General features: G+C 39.4%; 1 protein-coding gene across 2 annotated transcripts; it reads left to right on the forward strand.

Annotated features, from left to right (window-relative positions):
- Positions 1-4017: 4017 nt before the first annotated feature.
- Positions 4018-25112, forward strand: RBM34 (RNA binding motif protein 34). 2 transcript variants are annotated; one of them, XM_081297197.1, is made up of 11 exons: positions 4018-4197; positions 4272-4443; positions 4520-4656; positions 7591-7825; positions 9434-9493; positions 12990-13033; positions 19508-19591; positions 19918-19981; positions 21605-21644; positions 21830-21948; positions 23224-25112. In XM_081297197.1, exons 1-11 carry the CDS (start codon positions 4145-4147, stop codon positions 23503-23505), a joined length of 1290 nt encoding a protein of 429 aa, XP_081153323.1. In that variant the 5' UTR covers positions 4018-4144; the 3' UTR covers positions 23506-25112. The 2 variants fall into 2 exon arrangements, with proteins under 2 accessions (XP_081153323.1, XP_081153324.1); XM_081297198.1 differs by lacking the exon at positions 9434-9493.
- The last annotated feature ends 1255 nt before the right edge of the window (positions 25113-26367 follow it).

Below are 26367 nucleotides of genomic sequence, written 5' to 3' on the forward strand. Positions count from 1 at the left end.
TGAAGAAAAAGCTTATAGAATAAAAGCTATAAAGTATATATTAGGATCTGCAAACAATGAAGAATTATGTAATATATTGTACAAATGTAAGCAAAGGCTCTGAAATAAAATGCCATAGTTTGTGAATCCTTGATTTTGTTTCTAAAACATAATTGTAGTTCATTACTATATGTAATGAACTAACTAGAACATATACTGCTAGTATATATATTAGCACAAATGGTTAACTGACATATAAAAATGGGAATATTCCATCTTTAAAAATTACAAGTCCATTTACCAGGGCTGGAGGTGTAGCTCAGTGGTAGAATGTGTGCTTAGCATGCATAAGACAGAGTACAATCCCTAGCACCAAAATTTTTAAAAAGTCCATTTGAGATGATTGATAGGAATTTGGGAATAAAGGAAGAGAGAGTTCCAAAGGAAGTGCCTGTAAGCCACCGAAATGCAGCACCTGTGAAATGCAGCTTCCAAGCAACATGCCCTCGCCTGTGCCCGTGTACAGAGGGTAGTTTGCAAGTGCAGGAAATACTTGGGGAAAATTATGTAAGTCTGCCTGGGTCCACCTTAGATCTAGCCTCTAGCATGGATGCTGCACCAACAGGTTGCTGCCTCTCTCTGGAAATGGCCTATATTCTCCCTTGAATGCATAATCCTTGCTTTACCCCAAGGTATCTGACTACCCCAATCTCCTTTGAATATCTACGTTCCTAAATAAACCTGTGTCTGCCTCTGACTGGCACTTGCTGAAATTATTTTTTTGTCACACATGCCAAGAATAGCACTGGTCAATTTTCCCTTCTCTCTGGAATCTCCTCAAACCCTTCTTCAGAGACATGTCTTCTCCTGTGACATCTTAAATCAGAAAAGGGATTGTTTTAGGCCTTTTTGAAGTACATACACTGTTTTACTTGAATCTGTATTTTTCTTAAGACTTCATTCTCCAAAGAAGAAAAAAAAATTAAAAATTTTCATTAACACAAAAAACATTACCAGTAGCTATTTTTTAAAATTTTAACTAGATCTTTATTAAGTCTGCCTTACTCTTGTTGCAATCTGGAATCAAATGGGCATTACTAAAACAAGTTAATAGTAAAACCCCACCTCAGAGAGTTCTATTTAATTGGTCTGGCACAGTACCTGAGTGTTGATTTTTTTTTTTTTTAAACAGAATTTATTATACTCATTAGGTCCTGGAGGAAGGAGACAGGGTATTTATTCCATGCAGATTCACATGGGAAAGACGGCAGGATGGTCAGGTGGAGTAAGACAGGAATGAAGGGAAGGGATAGGTCTATGAGTTTTTTTTGTTGTTGTTTTGTTCAAGGTATTGAACCTTGGGGCCCTTAATAAGTCACATCCCAGACCTTTTTATTTTGAGGTAAGGTCTTGCCTAGTTACTTAGGGCCTTACTTAGTTGTTGAGTCTGGCTTTGAACTCCAGTGATTTTAATGTGTACCTGTGTTGAAAACCATTGCAATGCTCCAAATCTTCTACAATCAACATTTAGCTTTTTGTTCCCATTTAGTGGATTTTCCAACAAAAGAAAAAGTTCTTAAGACAATGAAGATTAACTTGGACACAAAAATCTCAAGTATGCATTAAAGCATCTTTGGGAAGATCCTTTATTTTACAGAAATTAGTTTTAAGGGAGAGGTTTTAAAATCTGTCAAACCTGCTTCCCCCAAATGAGTTTCTAAATATTGTCCCCTAGAAATGTATTCTCAAATACATCTGGTAATGCTCTATAGAGCATACTCTTTGTAAGGAGTCGGTGTTGACTGTTTAAAAGGTGAGAAAGCATGTAGAAAGATACTTGGCTAAATAATTTCCTTTATCCTATTGTTTTCAATCTTACTCATCACAAAACCCTAACATGTTACAGACAGTGCTCCAGAGAGTAATGATAACCAATTTTGTTGGTAATCATATGCTTATGCCCCTTTTTTACTAACCTCTCTAAAGGGATTGAAAATTTCATTATATATCTAGAATTTGACCCAAGTCTACCAAGGATTGCCTAAAGTACATTTATTAGGTTAGCTCACAGTATATTATAAAACTGAGATGTTATATTGTTTTCCAAAAGGTTGGTTTCTTATTGAAGTAACTTTAGGCAATTTTCTGATAAAGTGGAGCAGAATCCATGAAACCCCTAACATTTCTTTCTCTTACTTTTGGAACCAGGGATTGAAGCCTGGGAACTGAGGTACATCCCAGCCATTTCTAATTTTGAGACAGGGTCTAAGTTACTTAGACCCTGTTAAGTTGCTGGTATTTCAGACATCTGCCATTGCACCTGGCCAAACGCCTTAGGAAGGGTTAGCGATATTTTAATGGTTAAAAAACAGTTCTGAATGGCAGTAAGGATAATCTTTATATTATTTCCAATAACAGTCTCTTGCACACTACTTTCCTGTTTTTTTTTTTTTTTTTTTTTTTGCAAGGATGGGTGGTACTCAGGGACCAAGGATTTATTTAACCCAGGGACATTTTGCCACTGAGCTAAATCCCAGACCTTATTTTTCCTAGAGCTTTGTACATGTGAAGCAGTCTACCACCTGAGCTATATTCCAGCCCCAGCCCCACCCAAACCCAGACCTTTTTAAGACAAGTTCCCCATAAATTGCTTAGGGCCTAAGTTGCTGAAGCACTTGAACTTGCAGTCCTCCTGCCTCTGCCTCTTCCTGGAATTACAGGCATATGCCTGGTCTTTCATTTCTGAGTCCTTTTCTTCTAGTTTTAACCTGTCATCTAGGGATTTGGGACTAACATCAGGTGAGGGGTTATGCACTCATAAGATAATGTTTCAATGGTACAGTTTCTTGGCTTCGTTGTGCAATTATGGTAAGGCATAAAATCAAGTGCAATTTTAAGTGAACTGCTTTATCTGGGAGAACCAGTGTATAATGGCAGTGTATCAGCACGTGAAAGTTGTGGTATCTGCAGACCCCAAAAGGGCGATTTACCTGGCAATCAGACGTAGGCTAGTGTGGAGGCTGGAAGTCCCCAGGACCAGATAGGATGAGACTACATTGTTTTAGGTAGAGACAATTCTTGGAACGTTAGGGACCGACCATAGAGAAGGAATGGGATAGGGAGACATTCTGAGGAAAACTGAAGAGAGTTTTTCAATAGATCTGATGTAGGACACATGCAAGGTGCATAAGTTGCACCACCTGCTTACGTGGATCGTTTTATATTTTAAATAAAAAGGATACCAACACTACCGGAAACCAAAATAGGAAGCACAGTAATCAAAAGCAGGGTCAAGCAGATGAATATTGCGTGAGTTCCTCATAGTTATTGGACAGGGCAAAAAAGGATCACATGTATTTCCAGTCAACTTATGTTAAGCGACTTTCAAAAGCAAGGCTGTTTCAAAATGATTGCAAGTCAAATCCTATTCTATAACCCAAACTACTAAATTGGATACCATCTTATTACATAAAGGTCAATTTAGCAAATATTCACCAGGTACAGTGAACAGATACCAAGTACGGATGAATAGGACGTAAATCCTTACCGTCACGCCTTTAAGAAGGCAGTGCCAATAATTAGCAAAAGACGGACAGAGGAGGGCAGGAGAAGCAGGCCAGGACGGGAGGGTTTGGAAGGGGGCCGAGAGATGGGCTTGTTGGAACCAGTGTCTCTAGGCAGAATCGCGGGCCGCAAGAGGATCTCAGCAGCTCTAGGTGCGAACGCTTGAGCTGCGGCTTCATTTTAAGATGCCAAGTCTGAGGAACGTGCCAAAGAACTCAAAAGCGCAGTGCGCCCGTCGCGCCGCCTCCCCGAACGCGAGGCGCACTTTCCCCCCGCAGCCTTCAAGCCCGCCAGGCCTCCCCGCCCTCCTCAACTACCCACGGTTTGCTCTTCGCCCACTCCCCGCCTAGCTGGACCCTACGCATAATCCAGGCCTCAAGCACTGGACCATCTCCTTCACTCCCACACCAGTTTGCTCCGACAACCTCGAGAACGCCGGCCAAACTCACGACCTCGCCCCGCCGCGGCACCCCTAAGGTCGCTAAGAAGCCGCCGGGAGCGTAGAGGCGTGGCCATGGTCGGAAGGGGCGTGGTCATGGGCGGAAGGGGGTCGGAGCGGGACGTTTGTCGCTGAGGCAGTTCCGGAAGTCTTGCACGAGGAATGGCCTCAGAGGGGAAGAACAAGCTTCAGAAAAAGAAAAGCGCGAGGCGCACGTGAGTGGTGGGCAGCGCAGTGGGCGAGGGGCGCGTTCGCTGGGGCGCGACTGACTATCGGGGTCCGTTCGCAGGGCGCGCGCGGAGGACGGCAGAGGGAGCGCGGCCGGGGACTACCTGGTGGGACAGGTCGCCGACAGCCTGTTAGGCGGCTTGCGCGCTCCGCGAGGCAGCGACACCACGCTAACCGCCCTCTTCAGCGCCTCCACGCCGCGGGCCCGCCCGGTGTACGTCCCCGCGCCTCAGGTGAGCCAGTGCGGCATCCCCGAAGGCCCCTGAGCGCCCTGGTGCTCGGCGCGGCCTGACGTCATGCTCCTCACAGGAAGCCTCGCGGAAGCGGGGGCGCGAGCCGCGAGAGGAGAGCCCACCCCAGGGTCGCAGGCCACTTTTGCAGGAACCTGCAAAAAAGACGAAAGCGAGGAAGAAACTGTCCGAGGCGGAGGCCAGGTTGGCCGACAGGTTGGTACAGTTCTCTTAGCCGACGTTAAAGAATCGCATGGTAAGAAATGAAACTTCACACGCCCGCAGTATGCATACTAGTTGTTTTCTCACTTCATATTTCGCCCTATTTTTTGTAAAAATCTTATACGAAGTTGCAAAGAATAAGAAACCCACTGATGGCAGTCATTAGAACAGACCTGTTTCACCTTTGCCCTATTCAAAGTGTCCTCCCCATATGGAATCGAACTTATGGTTTATGTTTTATCAGTAATTATTTCAGAATGTTTATAAAAGGTCAGTTTGGTTTTCCTAGGGAGGAAATTTTTTCTATTGATTTTTTTTTTTTTTGGCTGTACTGAGGATTGTTCAAAATTATCTCTGCCACTTGTGCTGCGTCTATCACATACCCGTTCTGCCTCCTTAGAGATTGTGCTATCAGATCCTCTCCTTTTCTTCTCTTTTCCTTTGTCTTTGAACTTCTTTAATATATTTTTTTAGTTGTACATGGACATAATATCTTTATTTTTATTTATTTATTATGTGGTGCTGAGGATAGAAACCAGGGGCTCTCTTGCAGGGCAAGCGCTCTACCACTGAGCCACAGCACACCGCACTGTGTTTGAACTTTTAACCATTTAACATGCTCAAGATTCTCTTCTTGAAAAAAGAAATCCAACAACCAAAAACCCCCATTTACGGTTGTTGTGTGTTTGCTACTGTTCCCACTGTCTTTTTCTTCATATCTGTACTTTGGGGGAAAAGTAGTTTGTTGTTGGACTCTTCCCCATTTTGTGACTTTTTTTTTTTTTTTTGTACTGAGAATTGAACCTAGGGATGCTCTACCACTGAATCACATCCTTTGCCCCTTTTTTTGAGACAGGGCCTCATTAAGTTGCTTAGGGCCTTCCTAAGTTGCTGGAGCTGGCCCTGAACTTGGCCATCCTTTTACCTCAGTCTCCCAAGTCATTAGGATTGGAGGAGTGTGACACCATGCCTGGCTCCTTTTCATGATTAATGAATTTTCCCACAGACTTACAGTTTGGTGGTGTTTTTGTTTTTGTCCAAACCATATAACAGTGCTTGGTGATGCATCTTGACTTACTCGTCATATATAATGGGCATTGCAGCTCTTGTCCTCTCTGTCACATTTTACATTGCTGCTTTCATCTGTAAAGCTGTTGGTTTCTCTGAGAGCAGTTTCTTATAATTCTCTTCTTGCTTGTCTTTTCCTTTTCACTGTTAATGTGGGTTCATTTTGTCTCTTTAAAATGTTGCTTTTCCTTAAAGTTCTTGTTCCTGGTCATCTTCTCAGAACTTTGATTTTTTTTTTTCACTGTTCATTGTCGGCATTGTTTGTTTGTTTGTTTTGTGCACCCTCTTACATTTCTCCTGATCTCTAGACTTGTTTAACTTTTGCCTACTGACATCTGTGCCATGTGCTTTAAATGGAGATGATTCTCCTCATCAAATCTGTTTATGGGCATGATGGTTCCACTCACTTTGTAAGTTGACTAAGCCAGTGTTTTGGGAATCATCCTATGCTCTTCCCTTTCCCTGCATGAGCCATTAGTTGCCAGATGCTTGTACTTTGTTTTGTTTTGTTTTGATTTTAATAGACAGGGTCTCACTTTATCCCTAGGCTGGCCTGGTATTCCTGGGCTTGAGTGATGCTTCTGCCTCAGCCTACCAGGTAACTGGGATTATAGGTGTGCATCACCATACCTGATCAGTGCTCTTTTAATTACCTCTTTAATTTGTTTTCTCCTTTCCACCTCCATCCCTGTTCTGATTTATCTGTTTTCTTCTTAGGTACACACTGTTGTAATCATCTCCTTACTCGACTGTTTTCTCCATCCTTGACCTCTTCTTTCTTTCTGGCTGTTGCTCAGATTGATCTTTTTTAGATGTTTTCAATCTTTGGCAGCTCCCCGTCTTCTGTAGAATAGAAATCTAAGTGCTTTTGCATAACACGGATGTTTCTTCTTGACCTGGACCTTAGTTTACCATGTCATCTGTAGTTCCTTTCCATCTTACTGTATACATGGCATACCATGGTGAGCAGATCTGGATGTGACATGACATACCATGGTGAGCAAATCTAGATGTGGACCCTCTCTGTAGTGGAGATTTGGTCTGGTGAAGAAGTACTTGTAGCCCATGTTTCTTGAGGATTGTGTGCCAGATACTGCTTTTCTCCTCTTAGAAATCTTGTTTCTCTTATTTCTTTTAAGTTCCTATACCATGAATTTTAGCTGATATTTTTTTCTGTTTTGAATTTGGACTGTCTTGACTTTGCTATTGAAAGGTTGATAGTTCTTCATGTCCTCAGAGCCTAGAACATAGTCGGAACCAGCAAGTATTTGCTCGTGGGTGAATCCCACTTCCCATTCTTTCTCCTCACTTCTTAAGATCCCTATCTCGTTCTCTCTTTGAATCCATGTCAGACCTTATGTCTTTATGTGCACCAATTTACTTTTGATAAGCAGCCTTTTAACTATTACAGAACTTTTGTAAGTTTGGCGATCCAGCTTTTTCTATTGACGAGATTCTTTTTACAAAGTGAGTGCTTGGTGGCCATATAAACCTTTTTAGAGCAGAGACTGAAATTAGGCTTTGATGAAGTGTAAACTAAATCTCCGAGAGCTTTAAATAAACTGACTTTTGTTTAGATAAACTTTTGTTGCTGCTGCTATTGCCTGGCTGGTTTTAGCTTGTGTTTAAAATTTGTGCTTAACTTTTTCTAACTCCTGAGTAATAGAATTCATTTTCTAAGTCTCCTAGTCTCTTTTTAGTTATGCTACTTTAAGTCTTTTGATATATTTATTTGTAGTAAGTTTACATTTAGAAAAACCACAAGTCCTGGGAAATGTTTCTAATAAGGAGGGTAGAATTGTACTTGGTCAAATGCTTATTTCCATAACTTCTCATTCTATGTTTTTGCCTTAAAATTAGGGAAAGTGCTCTAGCAAGTGCTGATTTAGAAGAAGAAATTCATCAGAAACAAGGACAGAAAGGGAAAAATTCCCAGTCTAGTATTAAAGTAACTGATAGACAAGTACTTAATGATATAGATCACAGCTACAATGTAAGTCAAAGAAAGAAAATTGAGATCAATCAAGAAGAAGAAAGATTAAAGAATGAGAGGACTGTATTTGTTGGGAACTTGCCTGTCACATGTAATAAGAAGGTGAGTTTGTGGTTTTGTAAATATTTAAAGAAATTAATAACTTTATCTACTCTTTCACTATGAGTAAGCACATAATTGATAAGTCATTGATGTAACTTTATTATCAATTACTACATTTATCATTCTACTACACATTGGTTCCAATGTTTGTCCCATTTTCTTATTTCTATAGTCATTGCCCAAATTCAGGCTTTTGCAAATCATATTTGAAATGTCAGAGTGGGCTTTTCCCTAGCTTTTTTCTTCCGGCCTCATCTCTGTTATATGCCATTGGGATAAAAAATAACATGCAGGAGTATTTGTCTCTCTCCTTCACTGCTCTGTCTCTCACACATGAGAATGTACCTCAAGCATAGTAGGGGCTCTATAAACATTTGCTGTTGTGAAAGAATGAATACATTCTAAGTTTCTTGAATTATGTCAGTTTCACTAAATCTAAAACATGCCCTTACGTTACTATTTTTTGGGGGGGAAGTGGCGGAGGGACCTATGATTGAGCTCAGGGGCACTTGGCCGCTGTGCCACATCCCCAGCCCTGTTTTGTATTTTATTTAGATACAGGGTCTCGCTGAGTTGCTTAGTGCCTTGCTTTTGCTGAGGCTGGGATCCTCCTGACTCAGCCTCCTAAGCCACTGGGATTTCAGGTGTGTACCTCTGCACCTGGCACTGTTTTCATGTAGTAGTCACTGTATTGACAATTCTTGCATCAAAAAGCTGCTGGTGTTTTGAAAGACCATATAAATTCTACTTCTTTACAATACAAAAGATGTCGTGGTTTTTTCCTTTCTCCCTAATGCTTTTGTCTCCTGGCATTTGATTTGTGATTTTTTTAGTAGGCCATCACACATTTTGCTCAGTAATATAGTTTTATTTATCTTCCTGTTAGATTATAAAGGGCTTAAGGGAAGGGAGTGTGGCATATGGTGGTTTGAGCAAATTATCATTTGTAAGTTATTTTTTAAACAGAATGAGTTATGGAAATTATTACCTATCTATAAAACTGCCCTACCTATAAAACCTATGTGTTCTTCACATCCAGGAATAGGAATAAATGCTTAAAATTTGCTTTCTAAGAGTTTGTTCAAGCTGGTGGTCTCAATTAGACATAACTGAAGCATTTCTTAGTGTGACATAAGCTTCTTTAAAATTCATTTTGTTTTAAGCCAATGTGAAAAAAATGAGAGAATATGTGAAAATCCAAGTCTACCCTTAACTAACATGGATAAAAGACTAAAAGATCGAAACAAAAGTATTGTGCAATTCATAGGCATTGATATGAACTGAAATTGTGTTTTGTTTTTACTGTAAGTTTCAGTAAAACTTTTTTTCCTTCTGACTGAACACTACTAATCTGCTTTTCCTCGATTATTCTTAAAGTGAAAACTGGCTTTCGACTTTCAGTCAGTGGCTGGGGTTGTGGCTCAGCGGTAGAACGCTCGCCTAGCATGTGCAAGGCCCTGGGTTCGATCCTCTGCACCACATAAAAATAAATAAGTAAAGTTTTTTAAAAAAGACTGACAGACAATTCGATGGCATTACTTTTTGTGACACCTACTTGATATTCTGAAAATGGACTAATTTGTTTTTGTTTTTGTTTTTTAATTTTAGAAACTGAAGTCATTTTTTAAGGAGTATGGACAAATAGAATCTGTACGGTTTCGTTCTCTAGTAAGTTCTCCCCCTCTTAAAATTTCTATCATTGTAAAATTTTTCATGTGAATTAAACTAACTGACTTTTTGGTAATAATGATGGTGGAAGAGCTTTATATTTTGAAGTCAGTAGGTATAAATCTAGCACAGGAGAAGATGGCTCTCAGTGTCTGTTGTTGAATGTCAAACTGGTTACATAATTTAATAAGCTCATGTAATAAGTAAAAGTGATGTTCTTGTGTATGTTTGAGGGTGGGTGAATGACTTTGCTGTGTCAATATATTAAGCAGAATTGTTGATACTGAATAGTGTTTCTGGAATTGGGCAACCCTATGAGAGGCATTCAGTGTGGGAGGTTGGCATGAGGTTGAGCAGGTGTAGATGATGTATCTTTTAATTAATTAATATTAAAACTTGATTGACATTAGGGGTGCCTGATTTCACCAGTTGCATACTCAGGACCAGTCATGGCCGCATTCCCTGGAGCATGAAATAAGCATAATTCATGTTGTTTGATTTTTTTTCCCATTCATGTTTTTCTTTCTGGATAGTTAACTTATAGTAGTATATATTCTTGAACACTATTATTTTTTATTTAAAAAATTTGTTTTTCAGTTTAGATTGATACAATGCCTTTATTTATGTATTTATCTTTACGTGGTGCTGAGGATTGAACCCAGTTCCTCACCTGTGCTAGGCGAGTGCTCTACCACTGAGCCAAAACTCCAGCCCCATGAACACTATTTATTAATATAGATAATGTATAAGAGTGTAGGCAATGTTTTTTCATGTTTCTAATTGCTCTTAAGTGATTCTCTAAAATAGGGTTTCTTGGCCTTCATACACTGGCGTTTTAGGCTGGTCATTCTTTGTTGTTGAGGGCAGCCCTGTGCACTATACGATATTTAGTAACATCTCTGACCCTCACCCACTCGATGGGCAACCCTCCCCACCCCAGTTGTGACAACCAAAAATATCTCTAAATATTGCCAAATGTTTCAGGAGGCAGGGCTGCCCACTGCTGTACAAGGAGACATTTCTTGAGATTTTGGTAGTCACCATAATCTGTCAGTCAGTGTGTTTGCCATTTGTGTTTTATCTGCCTTTCAGAGTCCCATTTCCCCACACCAGAGCCTTGCTTAGTCTGCTGACTATGTGTCTTGCCATCTTCCCATCCGCAGTGTACCTGTGCTTACCTCCACCTACCCAACTATGACCTATGCTGTGTGCTGATTTTCTCTGTTCCTCGGTTACACCTGGCTGCAGGCAGGCTTTGGAGTTGCCTTTCACTCTTTGTCTTACCCAGCCTAGTTTTTCAGCTGGAGTCATTCTTTTTGTACCCCCTGCCCTAGCTACATTCTCATCACCTCTTGTCAGATTAGTAATAAAGGGCCTGGCACAGTGGTGCATGCCATAATCCCAGTGACTCAGGAAGCTGAGGCAGGAGGATCACATGTTTGAGGACAGCCTCAACAATGTAGAGAAGCTGTAAGCAACGTAGCAAGACCCTGTCTCAAAATAAAAAAAGAACTGGTGATATAGCTCAATGGTAAAGTGTACCCCGATTCAATCCCCTGTACCAAAAAAAAGAGAGAGAGTAGTTGTAAAAGCCTTTTAGAGTTTCTTCCTTCGGTTTTCCTATAGTTTGTCTCCACATAACTGTCAGCTACCATCACTTTTCTGGAACTCTTGCCACTTTTTCTGTGCCACTTGTTAACATTGTATAAACACACACATACCCTGAGTCCTGGTATTGCTCCTCACCACTGGGGAGCCTGCTCAGTCTCTTCTCTCACCCTGGGTTCTCTTTGGCTCCATCCTGCAGCTTGGAACTTCATGCATTGTTTAGAAACTATTTGATACCATTGTTTGCCTGCCCTGTCAGACTGTAAGCCATGATTACAAGTGCAGTTTAACTTGCTTGTCCTTGGGTCACCAGCACCTGATGACATTGAATATGTATTGACGTATGTATGCTCTAATTCTTTTCATGGCCAGTGAAATGTGTGTGTAGTGCTTAGCTTGGTAACATGTTCCTCCACATACAGATTTTGTCATTTGACTCATTTTACTTGCTTTGGCCTGCATTTCTCCTCAAAGTCCCATTTTACCATATTTTTCAGTATGCAGGTAAAACTGGCATTTCTTTAAGCCTTTTCTGATACATTATACCATTAAGTGGTTTTTCTTCCTGTAATTTCTTTTTTTTTTAATACATATTTTTTTAGTTGTAGATGGTCACAGTACATTTATTTTATTTTTTCACTGATGCTGAGGATCGAACCTATTGCCTCACGCATGCCAGGTGAGCGCTCTACCACTGAGCCACAACCCTAGCCCTCTTCCTGTAAATTCTTAATATGCTTTATTGCTTGGTGTTGCATTTATTTATTATCTTCAGTGACAGGTATTTGCCCCATGTCTTGTACTGTTTTTCTGTCTACATTGAGAGTTTGACTGTACATGAGCAATTTGAGTAAGACAAACTGAGAAAAGAAGAAATAGTTCAAATTTCTTAGTTTTGTTGTATAAACTTACTAGGTAAGTAAGGGGAGGGAAAAGTGTTCTGGAGATTTTTAACAACTGCCTAGAGAGATTCACCATTCATGGATTGTGAGCTTGCAGGCTTGGTGTATTTTCACCTTGGCCTTTTCAGTACCCAAGCTGTGTTTGGCACATTACTGACCTGACATTTATAAATGTTTTAATTTGAAATTCCACCTCTTCCAAAAAGTATTATCTGCCTGATTCATTCACTCTTAAAAACTGTATATGACTAACCTGTGCATAGTCGCTCACACCTGGAATCCCAGCAACTCAGGAGGCTGAGGCAGGAGAATTGCAAGTTTGAGTCTAACCTGGACAACTTATGAGATCCTGTCTCAGAATAAAAAGGGCTGGGATGTGCCTCAATGATAGTGCCCCCATGGGTTCAGTCCCCAGTACTGCTAAATAAATAGGTTGAATAGGACTGCAAATAAAGTGATCCTGAATATTGCCCAATTTAAGAAAGCACTGAATGTTTTTCCAATTAGAATACATAAACACTTAGAGATATGGATGAGGTAACAAATCCTTTTACATTACTTACTAATTTAGTTAGACATGTTTAAAATGATATAAGATAAACAAGATATTAATCTATAAGCATTGCTCTTTTCTTACTCACTCTATGAAATGATTTTCCTTTTCTTCTCATGTCTTCATTACCGGTGTCTCTACCCCTTGGAGTCACTGGGCGGTTGGCGAAAGCAGTGTGCTGACTTCATCTAGGCCATCTGACAAACCTGGCCTGTTCAGCCTCGTGGGTGCTGCATCTGTAGGGATTTCTGTCCTGAGCCCAGGATATCCCTCTCACGTATCATCAGGACTGTTGTTTCTGATGTGATCATTTCCCTAAAATGCTTCTGATCACAACATGACAGTTAGATATTGGCTTCAATCGAAAGGAAATTATTGAAGTAATATTTCAAGTATTGAATTTTCTGTAATACGTTTTTTTTCCTCTTAACAGATTCCAGCAGAGGGAACTCTATCCAAAAAGTTGGCAGCAATAAAGTAAGTTTAATTCAAGGAAAGGAGTTGTCTTAACCTGTCTTCTGTTTTTGTTAAAAATTGAGGTCATTACTTAGCATTTTCATAGATTTTTGTATTTGATCATGTAGTGTGCTTGACTATTTCCTTGTGTCTGTGATAGCATATAAATTTGTCAGATGTTTGTATTTAAATATTAATTTAAATTGTAGTTACAAGAAAGTATGGAAAATAATTTATTGAAAATGTGCCATGAGAATTTCAAGAATGTTTATAGTGTTTGGAAGAAAATAAAGATGTTTTGTGCCCAAATTCTTTGCTATCAATTGTATATACCACATTTCCTCAGTTCTTAGGGATGTATCAGTGTCTGAGCAAGGTGCATCTAAAAATCAGGAGTGCGTATACTTGCTATGGCTAGTCAGATTTTTACAGAGAATTCTGTAGTTAGTTTTGCTGATCATCTTAAAAATGACTAGCCTGTAGCCACTTGAAGTTCCCTGAAGGTTTGGGGACCATACAGCTAGTAGTGATGCTTGGGATTCAAAATGCCCCCTTTTTCTACTCAGTGTTAAGAGTAACATACAAGTCTTGTTCCCTCTTTCCACATGGAAGGTTTCTTTCTCATTCCCTTTCAGCTTTATGCACGGTTTATATTATTGTCTCTGTTGGGTGTTTTTTCTTGATGGTACTTCAAATGGTATGTTTCAGAGGCAGGGGTGTCTTTAAGATGCACTAAGGTAGAAGCATTTCAATCCTTTTGAACATGTTGATGGCTTTTTTGGTAATTTGCAGTTGTTTGGTAGAGCAGAGTTTTTTCTGGTCTTTCCCCATAACCATTGTAGTGCCAGGTGTGTGGTTAGTATTGACTGACTTCCACAATGTTTGTTGAGGTGACCGAATGTGTAGCTCCTCAACTTGGGGTATTGTGCAGATGCTTTTGGGAATGGGAGACTTGGTGTAGTGCAGCCCTTCTTTTTGAGGTATATAAACACTTATTTCTGTGTGAGGCTGAAACTCAGAAACCTAAATTTCAACAGAAACAGAAGTTCTGACCAGATTATGTTATAGCAGTACTAAGAAGTTTGGGTGGGATATGCCAGAAAATTGGAATTTGCATACTGTGATTGCCATCAGTCTCTGTTTTCCCCAGGGTTTTGTGTTTTGTTTTTTTGGAATTTTGTTTGTTCGTTTGTTTTTTAATTAAATAGATGATGACGTGGATGATTAAGACCCACAAAACATGAAAGTGTGTACTGTGAAAAGTTTCCTTCCTGTACCTTTTCCCTAAATTGTAAGTTTCTTGTGCGACCTTCTTGAGGCATGTTGTATGTATTTCCATATTCTTTCCCCCACAGATGACCTGTTTTTTGGATGGGAGGAGTCTAGGGATGGAACCGAGATCTTTGTGTTCTAGGCATAGGCTCTACCACTGAGTTGCCCCCCACAGCTCCGCTTTTGAACTCAGTGATATTTGGTGTTTGCACTATTCCATATGTTCCATTTTTCTAGTGAGCACAGCTTGGAGATCTGTCTGTATTAGTATAAAAGTAATTCTTTCTCAGAATGTATCTTGTCAGATTTATCTTAATTTATTTGGAAAACATTCCACTGATGGTCATTCATTTTTTCCTCCAAGTTTTGTGGCCATAACAAATAATGCAGAAATAGGTGAATAAACTTGTACTCAGATAATTTGTACATGTGCTAATTGATCTGTAGGATAAATTCATGATGGTGAATTGTTCCATTAGAAAGGTGTGGGAGGCTGTCATGTTATGTGACCGGCGTTTTTCCTCTCCTGATTGGTTTGAGGCACTGTTGGTCACTGGTGATCTGGCTGCCCAAATCTTGAGGGTAGAAATAATGCAACCAAATGTGTCTTCATGTGTAGGTGTGCCTTCCTGCAGCCCCATGGGTCGAGCTATGCTCACCTCTTCCTTTGTGATATAACCCCGTGCCCTGTTTAGGATAAAATGTTCCATGGAAATGCCCTTTGTGTTTCCTCTTCTCTTACTCTGCCCTTGGGTGTGGCCTTCCTAGAAGTCAATCAACCTGCTGACAGCAGACATCCTGAAGCTACACTCAGACTCCTGAAACCTGATTCCTTGCCTCATTTAAATGGCTTCTCCTCAATAAAAGGGGTCTCTGCTCTCTCTCTTTCTGTAGACCTTTAAGGTCAGAGGAGCTGTCACAGCACCCCCAAAGATAAAGGTATTTCTCTCTCTTGTGTGGTTATTTCCTGCAGCCCAGTTCTCCTGGAATGACCCTGAGAGTTTTAGTCACAAACAACCGACAGAAAGGGTGTTTGCATTCATTATTTTGGCTGCCATCCTGTGGTGTTGGTCACTTATTAATATTCTTATTCATATTCCCACACCTTTACCAACAGTAGCGTTTTTTGCTTTATAAAAACAGTATACAGCAGCTCAGTGAGTGAAAGTGTTTCTAATTTACATTTCTCTTATGCATGAATGTCTTAAGTATTAAGGAGTCATTTGTTACTTTTTTTCTTGCTTTTGAATTGTTGGTTTTAATGATTACTGTGATGTTAATGAAATCAACCCTTTGAAATAGGAGTTACAGATGTTTTCTCTGTCTTGTGGTCTGACTCTGATTGTGGGGGATTGTGCTTATGTAAAACTTTTTGTGTTTTCATATAAGCCAAAAATTTATTTTTAAATGTTTAAGGTTTAATTTATCTCCAGTAAAACAACATATTTGAAGTGTTATTCTACAATTTTAATGTATGTGGGCACTTGTGAAATCATTGCTAGGTCAAGGTAATGATTATGTGAATACTTCTAGCCCCAGGGGTCTTTGTGCATTGGCAGTGTATTCCTTCACCCCTGTCCCAGGGCAACTACTCACCTACTTTGTCTTTGTTTTCATTTTCTACAGTTTTATATGAATGGCTTTATCATACAATATGTTGTTTTAATTTTGGATGCTGGAGATTGAACCCGGGACCTTGTACATGTTAAGCATACACTCTACCAGTGAGCTGCACCTGGGCCCAGTACATGCTCTTATCTGGCTTTTGCTCAGCATGATGATTTTGAGATTTGGGCATTCTATTGCATGCATCAGTGGTTTATTTATTTTTATTGCTCAGTAGATTCCATTGTGGAAATACCAAAAATTGTCCATTCACAGTTATAACATTCAGGTTATTTCAGTCTTGGGCCATCAGACATAAAGATACTAAAAATATTTGGGTATAGTTATTTTCTTTCAAAAAAGTGTCTGTGGTAGATTTTTGGATCCTATGGTAGGTTTATTTTAACTTTCTAAGAAATTGCCAGATTTTCTTCAAAAGTGGTTGCAGCATTTTATATCCCCATCAGCAGGAAATGAGACCTCCAGTTGCTTCGCCAACACTTGTATTGTTAGTCACTTAATTTGCCATGCTAAAAGGTTGTCATTATAGATTTAATCTGTGTTTTGCTGATGACTTAAAGATGGTAATCATTGTTTTTATGTGCTTAGTGACATATCTGTTCTTTGGTGAAGAAGCATTATAAAACTTTGCCCATTTTCTCTTGACTTTTCAGTCTTCTGTTGAGCTGTAAAGAGTTCTCTATATTTTCTGTATGAAAGCCCTTGTGATCTACATATTTCAAACATTTTGTTTCAGTTTTTGGTGGTGGTTTGCTTGTTTGTACTGGGGATTGAACCAAGGCATGCCCTTTCACTGAGCTACATCTCCGGCCTTTTCTATTTTTTATTTTTAAATTTTATTCATTTTTTAATATATATATTTTTAGTTGGACACAATACCTTTATTTTGTTTATTTATTTTATGTGTTGCTGAGGATTGAACCCAGTGCCTCTTGTGTGCAAAGCAAGCACTCTACCACTGAGCTACAACCCCAGCCCCTTTATTTTTGAGACAGTCTCGTTAAGTTGCTGAAGCTGGCCTGGAATCCTCCTGCCTTAGTCTCCTGAGTATCTGAAATTACAGGAGTGTACCACCATGCTGGCTTGTGATATTTTTTAAAGATACCTTTTAAAGGATCTCAAGTTTAGGGATGGGAATGTGGCTGAGTGGTAGAGTGCTTGACTGGCAAAGCATGAGGCCCTGTGCTCAATCCCCAGCATGACAAAGTAAATAAATAAGTAGATAGATAAATAAAAAGAATTGCAAGTATTAAATTTTGTTGAAGATTCACTGTAGAGAGTGCCATTGTTGGTTGGTTGGCTTGGTAATCTGGTGGGAGTGGGGAACAGTGAGATCTCTACTGTATTGGCTCAATCCAGGCACAGGCAGGCCCAGGAGTCTGTGTCTGGGGAGGTTACTGGTCAGCCCCTCCTTCCTGTGCACCCAAGCTCTACTTTTATGTTTTTTTCTTTCTTTTGATCCTGGGAATTGAACACAGTGGGTGTCTTACCATCTCCAACTCTTAATTTTTTGAGATAGGATCTCCCTATGTTGCCCATATTGATCTTGAAATTGTGATCCTTCTGCCTCAGCCTCCCATGTAGCTGGGATTACAGTGTGCACCATTGCACCCAGTTTGCCTTATACCTTTGTTAGTTCTGCTGTAGTAGAACATTTCCCATCTTTCTGCTGTAGTAGGAGACCTCTCTTCCTTCAGCCACAGTGGTCTCTGTGCCCTGGAAGACAGGGTTACTGTCTGTTTCCTAAAGGCTTAGTCTTCTCCATTGGGACAAGAATACAGGTGGGACTTGGTCATTCCTTTTTCTTGGCTGTAGTGAGTGCCCAGGAATGCACTCCTGTCTTCTCTGTGGACACCAGTGGAGTTGGTGGTAGGGGAGGGTGCATAGTCCTGCATCATTGGCTTCTGGTGTTTTTCTTGAGGCCCAGCTCCCTGCAGAACTAGCATTCCTGCTGTCTCCTCCTTAGAGAGGTGCTGGTTCCTAGCTTAAAAGCTTGTAATTTCCCCCAAATTCCAGCTTTCTGATAGCTTCCACAAAAGTTATGATGCTATAGTTTATCTGGTTTCTTCTTAGGGGCAGAAGGAGGATGCTCTTTTGGCTTCTGCATTCTCTGTAGAAGAGCAGAACTCTGTCATTAGTTATTGGTGTTTATCATCAGGCTTGTTTCAAGGCCTTTCTTCAAGTCAAGTGGAGCAGAACTGCATGCTTGCCCTTTGTGTTCCCTATGCCAAGGAGGCCTTTTCCCAGAGTAACAAAACCATGTGGCATTCATGTGTTCCTGGGGATAACACTAGAATGTGTCAGATTTGGATGTTATCAGAAGCTGTGTGTTATGTGGAAAGAGCAGGGCTCTATAGAGTCAGCTAGAGTTTGATTCAGACCTAGACTTAGGATCACAGTCATGTACTTCTCAAGTCTCAGCTTCCTTATCCATAAAATTAAAAAAATAATACCCATATCTGAGATGTGAGATTAAATGAGAGACATAAAATGTTTAGCTCAGTGCCTCATATATGTTAGGTATCCAATAAATTGCAGCTGGTTTCATCCGTGTTGGCAGTGTAACTCAGTGGTCGAATGCTTGTCTGGCATGTGTGAGACCCTGATTTTCATCCTTAGCATTGCAAAAAAATAAAATAACAATATTATTAAATGGTATAGTATGTTATTGTAGAATGCTATGAGCCATGCTGTGCATTGTATTTCAGTTTCCTTCTTAATGATACCTATTCATGTGTTAGCATTTTTGTTGCTTCAAAACAATAGGCTGACATCTTCAGGAAAAGATCTTTAGTCATTATGAGGTCCTTTTGACTTATCTAAATTGTATCACCATTTTGAAAACCTACTGAGTTAATGGATTTAGCCTTTGAGTAGCACCAAGGGCTAAATATTAATGATTGTTGTCAATAAGAAAGAATGAAAACCGGTCATAATGTGTCTCCCCATCAGAGAATATAGCAACCTATCTATGGTCCTGACAAAAGGGCCCAGTCCGAGCCTTATCAATCTTTTGGATCCAGCTGTCAGCTTCCAAGAAATACATGACTAAGGTACATGTTGGACTACACTGCTAGTTTACAGCAGGAAAATTCAGGCACAGTTACTCACTAGACAGTGTTTAAGAACCTGCTTGATCTGTTCAAACAATAAGAGATGGGGGAATCTTGTAAATTAAATGATACTCCAAAGACATATTGAGTGAAAAAAATGGACAAGAGCCAAGTGTAATGTTTAGGAATAGACACTTGAGCGATAGCACCACTGCAGAAAGCAGTTCTTACAAACATGGGCCTGATGATGACCTTTGATGACCTTTGAAGGGAAAGGAGGGACTGTAACTTCGAGGGGCCATAGAGAGAGGCTGCTGGTTGGACTGTGGCTACCAGGGCATTGACCTGTTGTTGACTGAATAAACTGTCCATGAAAGTTCTTTGTTCTTTTTGAATTCTTACTACATATTTACCCAAATAGATGAAACTTCCACCCAGGAATTCTTTTGTCATATGTGTAGATAGTAGGAAAAAAGCTAGATTTATTTTAGTGACTTTGAGGTTAACAAATTTCACATTGTTGTCTTTTCTTTCTCTTGTGTAGACGTAAAATTCATCCTGATCAGAAAAACATTAATGCTTATATTGTGTTTAAGGATGAGATTGCTGCTACAAAAGCACTGAACAGGTAATTATGCCTCTGAAGTTTGTAAAGAATGATTGTCCTGTTATTTCTATGGAGACTTTTTTAATTCACATTAGAGCAGATTCACATTGGAGCAGATACTTAAGTAATTTAGTGCTTATTTTTTATAAGTATTTTTTAGTTGTAGTTGACACAATACCTTTATTTTATTTATTTATTTATTTATTTATTTATTTATTATGTGGGGCTGAGGAACAAACCCAAGGCCTTGCATGTGCTAGGTGAGAGCTCTACTGCTGAGTCACAATCTCAGTCCCAATTTAATGCTTATTTTTAACAGCTGTTTCCCCCTTATATTTATAATACAGAAATGGGGCCCAAATTGCAGATGGATTTCGTATTCGAGTTGATCTTGCATCTGAGACCTCGTCTGTAAGTAGTACTTAATTACTTTAAAGAACTTAACTAGAACCTTGTGGAAAGAAATATTTTCTTGTGAGATTAGCTGGGAGTAATTAGTGGAATCAGTAATGTGAACATAAGGAAAATGAAGCAGTCTTTGTCCTCTGGGATCACAGAGTTGATGCTGGGGCTGGGATATAAGGACTGGCATCTGCATTGCCTTTAAGAACAAGTCATTTTCCCCTTGAAGATTTCTCTACTCTGTCACTCTCAATGATTATGAAAAGTTGGGATGGAGAGTGCATGACACCTGGACCAACACCTTGTTTTCTAGACTGAGGTCTAAAAGTTCAGTTACTCACTAGACAGTGTTTAATTCTAAGGAATAGTCTCAACTTTCATACTATATAGTGGAGATGAGTAGAAGGACAAATTGTGATTCTGCTTTATGGTGAATACTGTTACAAGTGCACAAGATGTTCAATTCAGAAATGAGGCACTTGAGGACATGTCAGCAAGAAGAGACAGGAGGGCTTCCAGGAGAAGGGATCTCATATCATTTTTGAAAGATGAGTAATATTTACATAGGGAGGGGAATTTTTTTTTTTTTTTTTTTTTTGAGTGATAGCAATATCTGGGCAGAAAAGGCAGTATTAACAGTGGGGACAGAAACCCCATTGCTCAGGGACTGGCAAGAGCTTGACAGTGTTATTGGGTGGATAGGATGTGAACGCAGTAGTAAGAGTTAAAGGCCAGATCAATGCAGAGGAATCTGGATTTGTCAGGAGCTGGTCCAGAAATTCAAATGTGGGAGCAGTGGGACCAGGTTCACTTTTGGCAAAGGCGTCTATAAGTGGATGAAGAATGGTTTGTAGGGGTTCACCCCCAGAAATAGTGTGTTTCTTTTGATGTCAAAACAGTCTAGCTGAGCTGGGTGTAGTGGTGCATGCCTGTAATCTCAGCAACTCAGGAGGCTAAGACAGGAGGATCACAAGTTCAAGGCCAGCCCCAGCAACTTAGTGAGGCCCTAAGGAACTTAGACCCTGTCTCAAAACAAAAAAATAAAAAGGTCTAGAGGTGTAGTTCAGTGGTTAAGCACCCCTGGGTTCAATCCCCAGTACCAAAAACAAAATTTTAAAAAATGGTCTAGTTGAGATATGTTAGTTGCCTATTTGGCATCCTCTCATAGTTTCAGCAAACCATGGCCTCAGGGCCATACCCATCTAACCACCTGTTTTTGTTAATAAAGTTTATTGGTACACAACCACATTTGTTTCTGTATCATCTGTGGATTGTCTTTGAGCTACAGTGCCAAAATTAAGTAGTTTTAACAGGCCACATGGCCCATAAAGCCTATAACATTTGCTGTCTGACCCTTTTCAGAAATGGTTTGTCAATCCCCAATACAGCAAGCCTTTCCTGAGCACTATTATGTGTCAGTGCCATTCTAAAAGAAAAGGCCCTCCTTGCTAGTCTTTGCTCACTCAGTCCATTGGGAAGATGGAATAGTGAGAGTCACACAGAGGGCAGAAGCATGGTTAAGTCAGAAGGTGCATGACCCTTCAGATGTGGGGGTATGCTGGATGGGAGGATTTAGGGTGCTTCCCATTTTCTGGTCCATTGAGTGATTTTTATTAACCCTCTTTGTTTCAGAGAGACAAGAGATCAGTATTTGTGGGGAATCTCCCATTCAGTAAGTTTGTTATATTGTTATTAAAATAAGGGGCAGTCATAACTCAATGTCTTGCTTAACATAATTTTAGGATATGTGTAACTAACAATATGTTCTTGGCTACGTTCAACTTGCTATATCAAATATCTCAAGCTTTCCAAGGAGAAGGCAAATTTTTATTTCTGTTGTGGTTGAATTTGTTTTAGAAGTTGAAGAATCTGCCGTGGAGAAGCATTTTTTGGACTGTGGGAGTATTGTGGCAGTGAGGATTGTGAGAGACCCAGTTACAGGAGTAGGCAAAGGATTTGGCTATGTGCTCTTTAAGGTATGGAAGACTAATGCATTTTTTCTATCCCGTGAAGTGCTCAGGGAATTGTCAAGGCTGAGTCATCATTCAGATGTCATTATTATTTTCATGTCAAATTCCAACTTAAGAAAACTAAATTCATTGGGCTGGGGTTTAGTTCAGTGGAAGAACACTTGCCTAGCCTGTGTGAGGCACTGGGTTCAATTCTCAGCACCACATAAAATAAATAAAGATCCATCACCAACTAAAAAATATTTTTTTTAAAAAAGTAGAAGAAAACTAAATTCATGATGTTCAATGGTAGAGTGTTATTGCTGTAATTGCACCTAACCAAAAAATGTTTTGGTTCTCCCTTTCTTCGTACTAACACTATTAAGTAAGTAATTTTGTAGATATTGGATATTACTGGGATTAAATATCTGAATCTCCACCTTGTATAAAATGGGAAAAAAATAATTTACTTAAATCTGAAGAGAATTTTAGTCTTTGCACAAGATTAAATTTCATTCACTAATTATTAGCCAGTGTTTCATGCCCAGCTTTAAGTAGTAAAAGAATGTATTTACATAGCACTTAATTTTTTCTTACCTAGCAGTAACCCCTTTATATAGTTCATTTAATAATGGAATTATAGTGGTTATGTGTTTCCTTGCATTTTGGATTACTTCTTTAGGAAGCACCCCACTGGGATATATGTAGGTCAGAGTATATCACCATTTTAAAGACTTGATAAGTATCACTACTTTTTAGTTGCTTGCCCTATGTTGTATATTCTAGAGATCTTACTGCTTCCCTGATTTGTCTTTTTCACTTGGTAAGCTTGTAGAGTCTCTTTAACAAACATTCAGGTTAATTAGCATTAATAGTTCTTTGTTAAAGTAAAATAATAATAGGATTTTGGACCTGTGTGGAACTCTAGAATGTCTAGTCCCGTGTCTTCAGGACTGTAATGGAGAATTCCCTGGTCTCACCATACAGTAGGACTTTTACAGAAAGGTGCCTTGGGAGAAGGTTTATTGGTGTATGTATGTTAGTTGAGATCCCTTACGATGGAGCAATGAGGCCTGACCATGACTCACCTAGGATTTGCCAAGGCAGCTTGAGTGCCCCTAGGGCTGTGTGGAGCTTAGCCAGGAGGAGCACAGCAGCACACACAAGATTGGGCTTCTAGAGTAGGGCTCCTGTGCAAGCTTGACGATCGATGCAGTTCAGTATTGTGGATGTTTTATTAGTCCCTTTGCAGGTGCATTTCTGTTGGAAGTTAACGTATTGGATTTTTTTTTAAAATTGCAGGACACAGATGCTGTTCATCTTGCTCTGAAATTAAATAATTCTGAGCTAATGGGAAGAAAACTCAGAGTCATGCGTTCTGTGAATAAGGAAAAATTAAAACAGCAAAATTCAAATCCAGGTTTGAAAAAAGTCATTAAACCTAAGCAGAGTCTTAATTCTGCTTCCAAAGATGCAGGACATTCTAAACATGTATTTATTGGAGAAAAGGCTGTTCTGATTAAAAAGAAAAAGAAAGGACAGAAGAAAAGTAGACAGGCTAAGAAACAGAGAAAACAGAAGTAACCATCAGAAGCCTATGTTCTCCTTCCTGTAGAGGACTGCTGATTTAAGTGGATGAACCCAGGAGTTGAGTCAGGATGTTTATGGATCCTATGTGTGAAATATGAAGACTTCCACAGCCTTAGTTGGTTTACATCATAATGCTACCTTTGCAGCATTTGTTTTTAGATGCAGGCAAACAAGTTACCATGGATTATGTGTCACTACTGAAGGTACAAGAGATGACTTTGGACCTAAGATGAATGTTTTTAATGATTATTTATTAGTTTATATTAGAAATACACATTTTTATACTTCAGATGGTGATTGCAAGAATATTATTACTTGGGATGAGACTAAGTTGAAAAGTAAGTAAACTTAAAAGCAAACTTAATACTGATTGCACTTAGACCACGTCTAGTAGCCTCAAAGTGGGAATGCTAATCCCAAGTCTAGTCATAAACCCTGAGAAAGATTCAAAAATTGTTGTAGAATATCTACTCATTTTTCTTTCCTTGCACTTGAGACAAGTATACTTCTATATTCTTATCTCATTCCACTAACCCAATAATAACTAACCAACAAGAATATAAAATGAAATGTGGCTCTCATTTCTTACGTGTAACCAGTGACTAGATTGGTTATTGAAATCCTTGGCAAATTGGTCATCAGTTTCCACTTTTTATTTTAATTTGAAAAATGTTCTTGGAAAATTTGTGTTCCTTAAATAGTGTCACTGTGTAGAATAAAACGGTCTTTCCAGAAAAAAAAAATCATTTTTAAGATAAAGTTTTCTAATAAAATACAGTAAGGCACAAAGTATAAAGAAAGGTCAACAAGGGAAAAGAATAGCACTGCATTCACCTAGTGGCAAGCTGGTATCCTCTCAGTTATCTTATCAAGCTGAATGGTATATAGGAGGGAGGCCTGGTGTTGGGGGAGGTAGATGATGGTGGCTGATCTCTGACAGGCAGAACCTGCAGTGAACAAGGGGTGCAGTCAAGGGAAAGTGAGTTACAGCTGATTTGAAAATCCTGTCTGGGAAGTAACACATGGAAGACCTAGTGGATCTTTAAAATAGCTCTGTAGAGAGTTGATAGAGCTTCATTTTCCTGTATCCAGGGACTGCACATTTTATATTTGGTATCCCTTATGGCATTTAGAAATTTGATTTTTTTGTAAGTAGGGTTCAGTAAGTATTTATTAGCCAATCATTGTTGAGCATTTTGCACATATTTCTGGTAAAATAAAAATGCAACATCTGTAGACTATAGATTTTATGGCGATATGTAATGCCTTTGCATACACTTGTGACCTATGAATTGGTAGTTTTTGAAAACACAACAGTAACATTAAAATTTTACTTCATGTTTGTTACTGTTTAATTGAAATTTGTACTTTCTCTAGGCGGAATATGCATGTGTTACTATATAGTTTAAAACATGACTTACGGAAAAAGGAATATGTGTTTTGTAGAAAAATCCCCAGATATTTTGTGTAATTCTTTGTTACCTGAAAAAAATTCTGGTATCATGCTATATGTGATTAAATTTTTATTAGCCACAAGAGTTATATATGGGTGGTCAACAGTGGCTAAACTTTTCATGATTGTAAATAAAGATTATTGGTTGTCTTTATTGATCATGATCATTATTCTTGTTTTTACTCACCCTCTTCCCCCCCAACTCTGCCTTGTGAATGTATTTCCTAATAATGATCCTGGGCTTAAAATGCTGGGTTAAAGAATTCTCACTTATAATGAGAATATAAAGGAATGCTTTTACATCACTTACCCAAGTACTTTCTCACTGGGATCAGATGGAACTTAGTGCCCTGAACATAGCTTGCATAGTTTGTTTCCAGCTTTCATGTACAGAGCCCTGGAGTGGTTGTTTTGTTGTTGTTTGGTTGTTTTTTGGTACTGAGCCACATCCCCAGCCCTTTTTTGTATTTTATTAGGGTTTCACTGAGTTACTTAATGCCTTGCTAAGTTGCTGAGACTGGAATCCTCCTGCCTCAGTTCCTGAGCTGCTGGGATTAAAGGCATGCACCACCTTGCCCTGCTTCAGTGGGTTTTTGATCTAGCTCATTAACTCTGACCCTCAGCAATCTCTGTACCTAAATATTTTGATTGGATGGAGATCAGTGGTCTCCTGTTTTTGTGACTAAAATTACCTTTAATTTTACATAGTAACAAGTATAAACATGAGTATATTTAACTGACATGATAATTTTTTAAATCTATTTAAAAATACTGGTTATGATCCACTAAGGTTATTTCACAACAGAGTCCACTTAGAACCTTGTTGAGGTGACTTTCAGCCTGAAAACATTTCTAAAGTGTAAATGTAAATGTTTTTCATTAGAGTTTTGCTTTTGTATATCTCACAGTAGCTGTCAACACTGACATTGCATTTACTTCACACAAGACTGAGGGGGGGAGTAGTACCTGTTTTGTGTTTATTCAGGAGTCATAATGTGGCCACCTAATCTCATTTTCAGGAGGCCTCTCATTGTCAGCTGTGTGGCTTTTTACAAGTCTGATTTCTCTTTTCCTTGGAAGGAGGGGTGCTGAGGATTGAACCCAAAGCATTGTGCATGCTAAGCTAGCTCTCTACCAATGAGAATCCCTCAGGCTCTGCAAGTTTTTTGTTCCACAGGGCTGAGGCTCAGGACATAACCTCCTTCAGTAATTGAGGTTTGCTGTCAGCTTTAGGGAATGAGAACGAAAATGTGTGTATGCGGGATATAACAAAAATTGCGTTTTGTGGGTCTCTTGTGTGCAATCCTGAGTCAAATCATTCACTCCACCTCCACACCTCTTGCCCCACCCCAGTCGGAGCAGATGCACATGTTAGCCAGGTCTGACTTCCAGTCTTGGGGGGC

Source organism: Spermophilus citellus (genome assembly GCF_964194105.1).
Source record: "Spermophilus citellus genome assembly, chromosome: 6".
In the NCBI taxonomy this organism is placed as follows: domain Eukaryota; kingdom Metazoa; phylum Chordata; class Mammalia; order Rodentia; family Sciuridae; genus Spermophilus; species Spermophilus citellus.

Coding starts and splice junctions, on each gene's coding strand:
- RBM34 (XM_081297197.1), top strand. CDS start 4,145: ATGGCCTCAGAGGGGAAGAACAAGCTTCAGAAAAAGAAAAGCGCGAGG. Junction 19,592..19,917: donor GCTACAAAAGCACTGAACAG/GTAATTATGCCT, acceptor TTTATAATACAG/AAATGGGGCCCAAATTGCAG. Junction 21,645..21,829: donor TGTGGGGAATCTCCCATTCA/GTAAGTTTGTTA, acceptor AATTTGTTTTAG/AAGTTGAAGAATCTGCCGTG.